The sequence below is a fragment of the Anthonomus grandis genome, chromosome 6, assembly GCF_022605725.1.
Source record: "Anthonomus grandis grandis chromosome 6, icAntGran1.3, whole genome shotgun sequence".
Taxonomy (NCBI): Eukaryota; Metazoa; Arthropoda; class Insecta; order Coleoptera; family Curculionidae; genus Anthonomus; species Anthonomus grandis.
Window position 1 is genome coordinate 17,420,630 of NC_065551.1, and position 14,555 is coordinate 17,435,184.

The following is a 14,555-nucleotide window of genomic DNA, read 5'->3' on the forward strand; positions in this document are numbered from 1 at the left end:
TCTATTAGATTGTTAATGATTTTATAAATTAAAACTAAATTCGCATTGTTTCGACGACTCTCTAAGGACTAAAGGCCATAAAACTTTAAGTAATCACAGTAGTTGAAAAAATGTCTATGTTTATTAAAGCGGAAATTTAGTATATTTACAAACTTGCGTTGTAACTTTTTAATTTGATTAATATATTTATGATAAATCGGATTCCAAACTACTGTCACATATTCTATGGTTAGTTTGATGATTGCCTTGTATAACAATATTAATGATATTTCATTACTGAAATCCTTTTTAATTCGAGATATAAAACCTAGATTTTTTAGAGCTTTTAGAACAATGTTTTTTTCTATGAATGTTAAAAAGCAGTTTATAATCCATGCCATAACTAAATCCTTAATATACTCCACATATGTTAAGGTAGTGTCTCCAAGATAGACATCACATTTGTCTTGTGTTTGAACTAGTTTTCTACTAAAGAGTATTGAATGACATTTATCTCGATTAATCAATAATTTCTTTAAATTACCATACCTTTTAAGATTAGCTCAGATTTCAGGGAAAGAAAATCTGGTACCTGCTTAATTGTTATGAAGATTATTACAAAATTTGCATATGCAAGATATTGAAATTGAAAAACATTGACGAATGCCATTTAAAAAAGTTGAAAGCAATATCGGTCCCAAATGAGAATCCTGCGGTACTCCTGAAGTTACGATAGTGCAGGAAGATTTTACTCTATTTATGGCGGCATCCTGAGAGCGATTCGTTAGGTAATTTTTTATGAGGGTGAGACCAATAAGTAAGACCCCGTGCACACCAAAATTCTCCAACTTTTTGAAAAATGTGATAAACCTTATCAAAAGTCTTGGAAAAGTCGGTGTACACGGCACATGTTTCCAGACCTTTTTCCATATTTTCGTTTACACTCTGAATAAATGGTATTAGGTTTTTTTTTTGAAAAAATTGTTGGTTAAAGTCGATAACTTCTTTGACCCTAAAAAATACTTGCTTAAGTAGTAGAGATTCGAATGGGTTCGGAAAGAAACTAAGTAAGGAAATTGGCCTGTACTTTTTAACGGAATTTATTTCCCCAGACTTGAATACAGGCAAAAGTTAAACTATTTTTCAAGTATTGGGAAAAATGTCACTGGACAAACATTGTTTGTACAAGACAGAAAAAATGAAGAAATTCCATCTGGACCAGTTCCCTTTTTAGGATCCATAACAAAAGAAACAAAACTTTCCTGACATTGCCTAGGCTTATTTAAAGCTGGTATATCAGAAGGTTTATGAGAAATAAAGATCGATACTCTCTACAGCAAATCATAATACAAGGAAATAATTAGGTAAAAGGCTTGGAAGAAGAAGAAACATCACGGCTGTGAAATCTACGAACTTGATTTGGGAAAAACTCAGTAGAAGTACAAGATTACAAAAAAGCATCATTGCCAACATCTGAAACACATATGTAGGGACCTGAAAAAGAAATGCTCGATAAAGTGAAAATTCTTAATAAAACCTAAGAAGGCAATATTGGTCCAAAAACATAATAATTTATAATTTGGTGTTGAATATATCACTCTGTTACTTCTTACGTCCAAAATTATTCATAAAATATATTTTTCTGGTAAAGCCCATCTCCTACGTATAATTATTTTGAATATTATATCTAAGGCACGAGGGATGACCTATTTGGCATTTTCACAAATCCATCATCAAAAACTTAAAAGCCGGTCCTGCATGAGACTTGTATTAATAGTCCGCTTCGAAAACAACGAAAAAAAACTGAATACCCAAAAAGGATAAAAGACGTGTCCCTTGTCTTGATTTTAGGCAAAGAATGAAAGAATTGATGACCGAAAACGATTAGGCGAAATAATGGTTATAAATGGGGCTTTTCGATTATTTTAATCACCCAGAGGGCCGGAGAATAATATTTATACCATCTACTACCTGTTGAGGTGTCCAAAGCTAATCACATAAAATACACCGCGGCTATAGAGATAAAAAGATCGGGCTTTGATACGGGTGTCTCTTGCTAATATTTGGTTGTTTTTTGGTAGAGGACAGTGGAAATAAATTAGGAAACATTTTATGATGCCTCCTACTGATATCCACCAAACTTTTTGTTAATTTTTTTGTAATTAATTATTTATCTACGTACATGAAATTGCTATAGTGATTTGAAAACGTGGTTAAAAATTTAAAAGTCCGTAAAAGGCGTAGTGACGGGTTAAAACCACGCTTCAAACCGGTCTATCTGGTTGGTATTCCTGCAAAAGCGAGCGGGTATGCACCGATCTTCGATCTTCTTTTCTTTGCGGTTGGCGGCAGGCCAACGCCACGCCATCATTGTCTGCAAGAAGAAAAAGATTATTTCAAGATTGCTTATTCATTACTTTGCCAATGGGTATTTCTTGGTAGGTCCTTCTGATTGCTACCATAGAAAATGAGTTCGTGATAAATGTTTAACTAGTTTGAATTAAGAGTGAAAATCTGTAAAATAGTTAAACAATTTTTTGCTTATTAGAAGCGAATATATGGATATTAATAAGAATTAAATAATACGAAGGAAAAAAAAAAACTAAATATTTATAGGCGTGCTTAGAACCGCTTTTCTTTATTTTATGGTAGATGCAAAGAAAAAGAATTCTTAAATGGTAATTTTTTTGTTTTTAGTTATGGTAAACTACAACTAAAACAGGTCTTAATATTGAAATTTTTTAAAAGAATATTTTCGTACAAAATAGTTATGTTAAAGACTTATTTTTAATTAAGCATTAATAATTTCTTTTCAAATTCAAAACCATTTATTCTTTTATAAGTGTAATAAGTATTGAATAAACTGAAACCTTTGCGGTTATATAACCAATAGCAATATGTCTACTAAAATGCATGACTTATTGTCAAAAAGCTCTTAAGAGTAATTAATTTTGACAAAAATAAATAATAGAAAAAACTAAGAAAACGAAAAAAAAACAAGCCAGAAAATGTGCAGAATTGCTAACATATTCAAAACTATAAATGTGAACTTGTAACGGGGAATATCTATATAACGGTGTAAGTCTAGTGAGAAGAGTTGTATAAATTGTATAATAATTTAATAATATATAATTAGTTAATAATTTAATATTATATAATTTAGATTTTTTTTATTTTCGTCTTAAACATTGTGTCAGTTTATAATTTAAGTTTATAATTTCAGTTTATTTATAGGTATGGCTGAGAATGCTACGAAAAATTGGTTTTTGTTGGAAAATTAAAATTGGTAAAAAGTTAGATTTAAAAAAAATACAATTTTTTTAAAAATTAATGTTTTTTTGTCTTCGATTCAATGCTTTTGTTACATAATCTTATAGCACAATAAAATCTTTATAGTGAATCATGTTTAACATAATAACACATAAAAATTAAAACCGTTTTTTTACTTAGGTATATGTTGCTTGTGACATAAGCAAAACTTAAATTAAGACATAAGTAGTTAAAAACAATAAAGTAAATTCCTTAACAGCTAAGAATTTTATTTCAGTTTAGTCATCAGCTTATCTCACCAGCTTAATCATTTTTTACAAAGGTTGTTATGAAACCTGTTTTATTATTATCTATTATGTTTTATTTATTATTATCTGTTATTATATATTATGATTTATTTATTATTATCTGTTTTATATAAAATTAATTTTTCCATCTAACCCATAGGGCCAACTGTCTTTTTTGACAAATGCCACGAAATGGTTATGTACTTTCTCTACTGTCTTTAATTCGTAACTTCTTGATCAGAATCCACTTTTAGACCGTAACTTTTTTTCTCTTAATCTTGAGGCTTGGAAGACAAGGAGTCCTCTGAAAGGCTTATTGGGACATAGAGAGGTCTTAAAGGCAAACTAGGGAGATACCAACATGTAAATCTATGACTACCAATATGTCCTTTTTAGAGATTTTAAAGATATTAGGGTTTAACAAGGATATTTTGTTTTAAAATTCATATAAACCACATGTTTTAGGTTTACAATTAAAATATCACTTTCTAGGAAGTCACAATATGAAATTTGCTTGTATCTTTATTGGTAGTAGATTACTCAGTGATAACTGACAAAATTCCATTAAAACTTTTTTTTACTTCAGCCATTTGTGAGATATGCCTATTTAAATATTGCTTCACGTCATCAGGTCCCTGCTGAAACAAGCTGATAGTTTTTGGGGTTATAACTTGTGATTTACATAAACCATTAGTTAGTAATAAATTATTTCTCCTAAAATGTTCATAATAACTAATAAAGCTCTAAATGCAATCTTTTTTGAAGATATCCTCTTCAAGGAAGTAATGACACATAAATTATACATATTTTTATTGGTAATTAATCTTGAGTCATAAATATTATAACCAAATTTACAGTTCACATGATTAATTACAATATTCCATTAAAATTCTTTTTAATTCGCCAATCGTTTATCAGATATGCTTATTTAAATATGGCTTTACGTCATCAGAATCTTTCAAGTTTAGTTCTTGGGGTGATTTGAACATTTGATTTACATAAGCTAAAATAATGAATCAAACTTCATTTGAGGAGTTGCATATGACATAAACTATAATTATAGAATAATGAAGCCATAAGTAATTACAAAATAATAAAGTATATAAGTGTTTCAATTAATAATTTTATTTCAATATAAACTTGCGTGCATAGAAATCGGCCCACTGTAAACTTTTGACTTTAAATATATTTTTTTAAAATTATCCATCAGATCAAAAAAAGAAATATGCTATTTGACTCTGTCTGAAGACAATTTCATATCCTTTAATGTGAGTAGAAATTTATGAAGAAGGCTTATCGTTTATATGCGTAGCAACCGGTAAACAAATGAACCGTGTTTATGTGGTGATTGTAACGAATATAACAAATTTGTCAAGTAATAAAATTATTGCATTTGCAACTGAAATTTGCATATTATTCGTTTTTCATAACCTCAATAGTGTTCAAGTGTGTTAATTTAATGCATACTACACCACAAAAAGCCGCCCAAGTTATTGCTTTAATCGAAAATGGACTTAGTCAGCGAGCTGTTGCTAAACAATTTGATATGACTCGCGCAGCGGTTCGAAGAGTGTGCCAACGTTATGAGGAGACTGGATCCTTTCATAGGCGACCTGGAACAGGTAGGAAGCGATTTACAACCACTCGTGATGACCGCTTTATTTTGTCAATAATATTAAGAAATCCTCACGTTAATGCCGTTCAAGTGCAACGACAGCTCCGTGAGGTGCGAGGAGTGCCTATTAGTCAGTGGAAAGTGAGACGAAGACTGCAGGAAATAACCTGACCCCTAAAACATCTGAAATTGGTCCAAAACTTACTCCAGCTCATCGGCAAGCACGCTTGCGTTTTGCAAAGAACCATCTGAATTGGACGTTGGAACAATGGGGATCTGTTCTGTTCTCAGAGGAGTCCAGAATATGCCTCCATGGTAGCGACCGAAGAAGGAAAGTGTACCGAAGACCAAGAGAGCGATTTGAAGATTGCTGCTTTGAAGAGCGAAGTGCTTATGAAGGTGGTTCCTGCATGATCTGGAGTGCAATTTCTATAGAAGCACGAACCGACCTTCAGTTCATTCGTAGGGGCGACCGTGTTCACGGAAGAAGAGGTTTAACGGCTGCTAGGTATATCAAGGAGATTTTAGCAATTCATGTGGTACCTTACGTCGACTACATTGGAGATGAATTAACCTTTATGCATGACAACGCAAGAGCGCACACCGAAAGAATCGTGCAAGATTACATTGCAGAAGTCGGTTTTCGGGTTATGGAGTGGCCAGCATACAATCCTGACCTAAATCCGATCGAACATTTATGGGATGAGCTAAAACGAAGAATTCGAGCTAGGCTTCGTACCCCAAACTCGATCCCAGAGCTTATTGTTGCAGTAGAAGAAGAGTGGCTAAACATCCCATAAGAAACAATAGCAAACTTGATTAGATCTATGCCTAATCGTATGAAAGCTGTTATTAGGGCAAGAGGAGGTTATACCCATTATTAAAAAATTAAGTGTTAAGTTTTAAATTGTCAATAACCCTATTTATGATAATAATAAAAAAGCCTAATTTTCTTAATGCATTAATTTCACTATGTTAAAGATAGGATGTTCAAATAAGTTTTCATAAATTTATACTCATATTAAAGGATATTAAATTCAAACAATATTTCTTTTTTTGATCTGATGTATAATTTAAAAAAACATATATTTAAAGTCAAAGGTTTACAGTGGGCCGATTTCTATGCACGCAAGTGTATATATACATACCGGGTGGCGCATCGAAAACGAAACAGAGCCAATTACGGGCAGTCCATTAACTTAAAAAAAAAAACGCTCGGACCCGTCGATTTTATTTTCGAGGGGGACACTTAATAATCACAAAATCACTTTCCCACCTAAAACCCCCTAAGCGGGGGTGGCACTACCCCTAAAATCTTAAATGGGAAGGGGGGTCGAGTGATACCTCATTGGAAAGGTCTTTTAATTCTCTTTATAAAGGCACTTGGTTTGACGCAATTTAAGTAAGTACTTTTTAAAATTTTCGCATTTAAACCTTAAAAGGTAATTTTCAATATTTTTACTTTATTATAGACTCCTAAAGGTACTTTTAAGAAAAACAATGCCAGGCTGTAGGACAAAACCATTAAGTATTATTAAATTATGATACAAAAAATAAATTAGCTCTATCATATTACAGAATATTTTGACCTTAAGTCTAGACATTTAAAAAATTATCGCAAAAATACATTTAAAAAGAATTTGCTTTAGTTCACCACTATCTCAATCACTCAAATCAAACTCAATCAAAAAATTTTACAAATATTTGTAAAATTTTCTTGTTGACCAAAACTAAAAATTGAATTATTCTCAAAATATTCTAAATGTAGTACTAAAGGTGATTTATAGTGCGGGACTTTGTTTTTTTAAGGTAATACCTATTTTTTAAAATAAAAATGGTGCATACAATGGCAGAAAGAGTTGAAATAATTGAATTATTTTTTGGAAATAATTAATGTGCTAATAGAACGGCGGAATTATTTAATGAGCGACATGAAAACAGCAAGGTGCAGCGAAAGTATGTATTGGAGCTTGTTTCCAAATTTCAAGAAACTGGATCAGTGGCAAATCGCAAACGCAATATTGAAAATCCCGTAAGGAATGAAGGTATGGAAGTGGCTGTACTAGGGCATATTAATCTAGATCCTACATTAAGTACCCGTCAATTGGAAACTGTCGCAGGTATTAGTCGACGTAGTATCCAAAGAACTCTAAAAGCTCATAAGTTTCATCCGTACAAAATACATTTTGTGCAAGAGCTGAATGAAGATGATTTTGATCGGCGATCACAATTTAGAGAGAACATATTACACACACATTATGAGTGAACGAATTATTAATGACCCAAATTTCTTTCTTGGTCAATCGTCATAACTGCCGATATTGGTCCGACAATAATCCTAGAGTGTATCGTGAGGTACACACCCAATACGCACAAAAGTTAAATGTCTGGGCTGGTATCTTTGGTGATAATTTAGTTGGTCCATTTTTTTACCTGGAAATCTGACAGGTAAAATGTACTTAGAGCTATTACACCAGGCCATTGATCCAGCATTGACAGCTATAATTGAAACTCAAAACGACAGATACAATGAGGATAGATCGATGTTTCAGCAGGATGGTGCCCCACCACATTATACGTTATTCGTGCGAGAATATTTGAATCAGACGTTTCCAGGACGATGGATTGGAAGAAGAGGTGCTATTGAATGGCCTCCACGATCGCCGGATTTATCACTTCTAGACTTTTTTCTTCGGGGTCACTTAAAAAGTAAAGTTTATGAGACTGAACCCACTTCATTAGAAGATTTACAAGCCAGAATTGTAAATGAGTGTCTGCAAATCACGCCTGAAGTATTGCAGAACGTGCGACAACGCTTTGAGCAAAATCTTTTTTATTGTATGGAGAATGGAGGTGGCCATTTTGAACATTTATTATAAGCTAACACTTAAGCAAATTCTTTTTAAATCTATTTTTGCGATAATTTCTTGAATGACTAGACTTAAAGTCAAAATATTCTGTAATATGATAGAGCTAATTTATTTTTTGTATCATAATTTAATAATACTTGATGGTTTTGTCCTACTGCCTGGCATTGTTCTTCTTAAAAGTGTCTTTAGTAGTCTATGATAAAGTAAAAATATTGAAAATTACCTTTTAAGGTTTAAATACGAAAATTTTAGAAAGTACTTACTTAAATTGCGTCAAACCAAGTACCCTTGTAAAGACAATTAAAAGACCTTTCCAATGAGGTATCACTCGACCCCCCTTCCCATTTAAGATTTTAGGGTTAGTGCCACCCTCGCTTAGGGGGTTGTAGGTGGGAAAGTGATTTTGTGATTATTAAGTGTCCCCCTCGAAAATAAAATCAACGGGTCCGAGCGTTTTTTTAAAAAGTTAATGGATTGTCCGTAATTGGCTCTGTTTCGTTTTCGATGCGCCACCCGGTATATAAGTAGTTGGGTTATTCTTGGGAATCGGTTTGCTTAAATATATAAATAAAATTCTTTATTCTAATTAAAGAACCTCTATATTTCGCTACTAATTTGTAGCTTCTTCAGGAGGAAAGCTAAAATACAAAGAAAAATAATACACACTATTAAAATGTCGAAATGGTCCAATAGTTTAAAGTCATAAGATACTTGTGAAATTAAAATTTTACACCAAGAGACATATACATTTAAAAAAAAAAGGACTATTAGAAGTTAACGTTACATCTTAATGGTTACTATTATAATAAAATAAAACGAAACTACACAGTTACTAGCTGGTACATAGTATCACTTCTTATCGACAACATTCCCTAAACAATAGGACTGTGTTTTCGCTGATAACAATAACAATAACAATATTATATACGAGGTTGTTTTTTTTACAGGCAGATAAAGGGAGTTGCACAGTTGCCATGAATAAATTCGATTATATTAAAAAAACAAAATTATTGCTAAATGACACTAATACATATAACATTTTAAAACAAGATCCTATATCTGGTGTTCAGAGAAATTTAAATAATTTGTTGAAAGAATTAAAAACTAGTAGAGTTAACTACCGATGATGCCAAGTTTTTAACAATCTATAATTCTATACCAGCTAAGTTATATTGACTATCAAAAATTCATAAAAACAGCATACCTCTTAGACCAATAGTGAGCTGTATTGGTACTGTCACATATAATTTATCAACATTTTTATATAAAATATAATTTTATCAAACTTTCAAATATACTATTAAATTCTCTAGCTGAAATCACAAATTTCAATATTAAGGATTTCTACATTTTCTTTTGTGAATGCAATGGATAACGTTCGTTTACCAGAGGCATATGTTTTAGTTTCTTTTGACGTTGTGTCTCTCTTTACCAACATTCCTTTTAATTTGATCATGAAAGTTATAAACTCACAATGGCATATTATTAAGCCCTATACAACTTTGAGCAGAAATACTTTTACTGCTCTATTGACTTTTATATTTGAATTGTAATGGATTACATTTTAATTAAAATTACCAAAAAGCTCTGTTTTCAATTGCCATTTTTATATAAGTTTGTTGATGATCTGATAACGGCAGTGCCAAAGAATGAACTTATAAATACCTTAAATATATTTAACTCCATAGATAAACATATACAATTTACGATGGAAACGGAAAATAACAAAAACGGAGTTCCATTTTTAGATAGGTACGTTTGTTATTCGTTTCATCGATAACAGAATTTTATTAAATTGGTATCCAAAACCAACAGCATCTGGTAGATATATTAGCTTCCATTCGAATCATCCTACTAATCAAAAGATCAATATGATTAAGGCGATGGTGAATAGAGTTACACACATTTCCGATGAAACATTTATTAAAGAAAATCTTAGTAATTTGTATACAATTTTTTTAAATAATGATTATCCTACGCACTTGCTAAAAAAACTTATTTATTCATCAACGTTTTCCATGGCCCAACTGATTATGGTACTCCTACAATAATTAAATATAAGATATAATATAATACTCTAAAGTCAATACCAAATATTAAGATTGCCAAATATAACACAACCACTTCTAGGGGCATTTTGTCTAAAACGAAGGATAAAATGCCTATTTTACAAAGGTCTAATCTGGTTTACAACATTCCTTGTACAGGTTGTGAGGGTTGCTATATGTTTGGGACAAACTACCGAAACACTGAAACAGAGAATTACGCAACGTAAGAATGATTGTCGCATAGCTAAAAAATCTTGTGCCTTGGCAGTTTTTAAATACGAACCACCGGTTTGATTATGATAATGTAACTATATTGCATTTTGAGAGTAACTACCAGAAGCGTTTGTTTATGGAAATGGTTCATATCAATAATAAGCAGAAATCGATTAATTCTAGATCTGACATAGACCAACTGAGTGTCATATATTGCAATTTATTAAAATAATAATAATACATGTTTTTGTTTCATAGTATACCTTTTATAACTAACTATTAAAATCTACTAAAAAATAAAAAAAAACTCGTATATAATATTGTTATTATTATCAGCGAAAACACAGTCCTATTGTTTAGGGAATGTTGTAGATAAGAAGTAATACCATGTACCGGCTAGTTACTGTGTAATTTCATTTTATTTTATTATAATTGTAACCGTAAAGATGCAACATTAACTTCTAATAGTCTTTTTTTTAATGTATATGTCTATTGGTGTAGAATTTTAATTTCCACATTGTAAGTGGAAATTAAAAGTATTTTGTGACATTAAATTATTTTCGTTTTAATGTGATGTTATTTTAATTCTCGGAACATTTGGACATTTTAATAGTGTATAATATTTTTCTTTGTATTTTAGCTTTCCTCCTGAAGAAGCTACAAATTAGTAGCGAAATATAGAGGTTCTTTAATTAGAATAAAGGATTTTATTTATAAATTTAAACAGACCGATTTCTAAGAATAACCAAACTACTTGTGTCACAGTACGGTCGAGAAAACTATAATACTTAACTCATTAGGGTCACATGTATCATATCATTTTGGATAAAAGTCACGAGATGATGGTTTGCTTTCTCCACAGTTCTTTCTTGGTGAGTTCTTGATCAGAATCCACATTTAAAAGTTATCTCTTATTTTCTAGTGGCACATTTTTAGAGCCATTTACGATTTTTCGGCATTATTTGCTATACAATTTTTTTATATTAAAATATCATCAAAAAATAACTTGTCCTTTTTATTTTATTTTGTCAGTTTCCTATTTGGTATATTCTAAAAACTCATATCCATATGAAAATAGCAAAATTGAAGCAACAACAGGGCAACAGACGCTATCACTTTTCTACTCTATCTACTCTTCATATTACTATACTACTCTATACATAAACAACTTACTCATATCATCCAGGTGTTTATTTTAAAGGTAGCGGAGAAGGTATTGGAGAGAAGACATGAGGATATATTCAAAAAAGTCACTGCTTATTACAAAATATTATTCCCAATATAGAATCATTTAGCATTAAATGAAAATATTTGTAAGCAACTTTATACCCTCAAGAGCCTATTTAAAAAAAAATTTTAAGACATCCTTATCTGACTAGCACTCCCTTTTATAAAACATCCAAATGACCAGCTAAGCATTCAATACATTTTTGTAACCTGTACCATGGTAACTTAGCTGGGCAACCCCACTGACAAATCTACCTGCTCAAAAAGGTTTTCGAAAGCGAACCCTTGATGACCGGAATTCTGATTTTTTTTTTAATATTTAAGTCATTAGATAATTTCAGGAAATATATTGTAAGCAATTTGAAAGGAATAAAAAATAAATTTAGATAAATTTTTGGTTTTTGTGGGTCAATGAAAAAAATTAAAAGACAAGTAACTTCTTTTAAATAAACAAGTTTTATTAAAATAATAATATCTTAAAGCTAAGGAAGACAAAACAGTTATTATTAAATCTATTTAAACTATTTAAAGCTTTCATCACAACGGTACCACTTGTACCATTAAAAAATATACAATACAATCATAAAAACTCTACAAAATATCACAATCGATAAAAAACTCGTTGAGGTATAAAATCATTTGAGCAATAAATCATCACAAGGAATTAAAGTTATCGGCACGAAGATCACAAAATTCATAGGAACCCAATTCCTAATAATTTACGCTTGGGCCCAACGGTCAGCTGGAACTTGCAACTCTGGAGTTTGATAGTTGCAAATGGCATTTTCATCTCCATATTTGATAACGTCGCTGTCCGGTGCCGTCACGGAGGTCCAGAAGAAGGTTCCAGCTTCGGTTCTGGCGAAATGCACCGGGATGTATCTTTGTCCACGAACCACCGGCAACACCTCCTTACTGGAACCATTGTAGACTGAAACCGCCGCAGACTCCTCGCAAGTATCAATTTCTTCGAAGATTTGGTTCTCGAGGATCTCGTTGGCGAAATTATCTTCAATTTCCTCATCCATGAAGTAATTCGGCTGCGGGTTCTTTTTGTAGGTGGATTTTTCGTGTTTCTTCAGCACGCACTTGAGCAACTTTTTAATTTGATACATTGGAGTGCGCGCCACTTTTTTAGCATTAACTTTATTATCGTTGATGCTGTTGTTCGACGAAACGATGTAGTCGTTGTTGAAATTCATTTTATCGTAATATAAAAGCGTAAGGAAGAGAGAATAGTTAAAGACTTGCTCGTAAAACGAAACGAAATCGAATGAAGAACTTCTCGTTTCTCGGCCTTATATACACGAGGGACCCTAAGGGAATCCACCCTCCCAACCTATAGCGTCGCAGCAAAAGGGCAGGTGTTCAAAATTCGTTCGCCGTCGAAGAGAAACGCATGAAGTGAGAGAGCCGTATAACCGATAAAACTTACTCGAGTGAGATGGAAAAATCATATATGGTGAATATAGGGTGATGAGATCCGTGAGAATTGCAACTTAGTTGAGGTTCCCACGAAAACGACGGCAGATGGTTAGCGTAGGGGTGTTTTTAAAGATTTTACCTACTCCCTCATATTATATTGTGTTGGTTTGACCCTTTTTACCTCTTCAGATCAACCCTATTTTTGGGGTACACGTATGATTTTTAAGATATGCACGTGCAAAGCAGGTCCATGGTCAATCCCTTTCATATTGAATGTGATTTTTCGAGTTTAAATAGGTTAAGAACCGTTCTTTGGTTACATTTGATATTTAAGGAATTTTTACCTGATTTTTGTGCAAAAACTCCTTATAAACGGCAACAGTACAATACGAACCCGTTTTTAGGTAAAATACCCCCTTTTCTCATTTACGTATTGCAATATAAATGATTTAGTCCAGCGATTACCATTTACTATAAAAGAAAAATATTTTGTTATTATTAGGACCAATTAGTTTATTAATAAATTATCATACAACACGTGTGTTATTATTAGCTTTTTCGGCAGATAATACCACTTGTCGTCCTTCCCAAATGTTCACCCTAAATTTCACCCTATATAGTCGCACTCCTGAACCTGTAGTTTATGCTAAATTGAAAGAATGTCGACCCCTTGTTAAGTCACTGCAAGGGGTGATTTTACAAGGGGGGTTGTAAATAATTACAAAAGCAAGGTGTAATGAAGTATTTGATTCGGTGAACAAGTGCCATGCCAGAAAGAGCGGTCAGTGGAGAAGTAAGGGACATTAGGCCAGATTTGCATTGTTTTATATTTGAGTTTCATGCATGTACATAATGTTTTTTTCTCAAGCTAGTAGTTCCGTAATGAAGGTTTGTAACGTCAGAGGGCTCGAAAGACAGGAGGTCCTCCAAAAGGCTTGGTAGGACGCAAAAAGAACTTAAGGGCAACCTAAAGGGAATTTAACACGTACACTATGACTATAAGAGGATCTTAGGGTTTCATAAGGTTTTTTATTCCTTAAAGAAAAAAAAAGTGTTAATGAATAAAAATTACTTATTCTACTGGACATATTCACCGATATATCTTTCCACAAAGTAACATAACATAACTAACGTTGAATATAACTTCATTTAATTTTTTTTTAATGTTTCAATCGCTCATTAGATGTAACCATTTTGTTATTTCTTCACATGATCAGATCCTTACTGGGTCAAGCCTAGAGTTTTTAGTCAATAACTTTTGATTTATATAAGCGATAAAACATGCAAAGATTCATAATCCAAAGTCCAAGCAAAAACAACTGCAACAAATTATAATTTTTTATTAAGAAAAAAGAAATTGCATAAAACATAAAATAAAATAATCAGTGCGGTGTCTCGAGTTCCCTGAGCGATCAAGAACCATTAGCGGGGAGGCAGGTGCTGCCTTCAAAATAAACTAAATAACGTGGGAACCGAACCTCGAGCACCAACTTGTCTTGACTTGATGCCAGTTGTGCAAACTTTTGCATTTTTTTATTCGTACGTCGCTAATGGGGCGAAAGAAAAACACATCGGGGGCTTGGCCTTCGCCCTTATTCGGATAATTGGGTTTTGATGAAAA

The 14,555-nt window shown here is 32.2% G+C and overlaps 2 protein-coding genes across 2 annotated transcripts in view; both read right to left on the bottom strand.

Annotated features, from left to right (window-relative positions):
- Positions 1-249: 249 nt before the first annotated feature.
- Positions 250-14,555, bottom strand: part of LOC126737540 (uncharacterized) — a 256,720-nt gene continuing 242,414 nt past the window's right edge. Inside the window, exon 3 of the transcript XR_007661051.1 lies at positions 250-2,353. The gene's annotated coding sequence lies outside the window, so the exon portion shown is untranslated. The remainder of the gene's footprint in view (positions 2,354-14,555) is intronic.
- On the bottom strand, positions 11,955-12,765 carry LOC126737538 (enhancer of split malpha protein-like). The gene has a single exon (XM_050442468.1). The coding sequence runs from the start codon at positions 12,709-12,711 to the stop codon at positions 12,229-12,231; it is 483 nt and encodes a 160-aa protein (XP_050298425.1). The 5' UTR covers positions 12,712-12,765; the 3' UTR covers positions 11,955-12,228.

Bases quoted from the DNA above. Each gene is read 5' to 3' on its own strand.
- LOC126737538 (XM_050442468.1), bottom strand. From the start codon at position 12,711: ATGAATTTCAACAACGACTACATCGTTTCGTCGAACAACAGCATCAAC.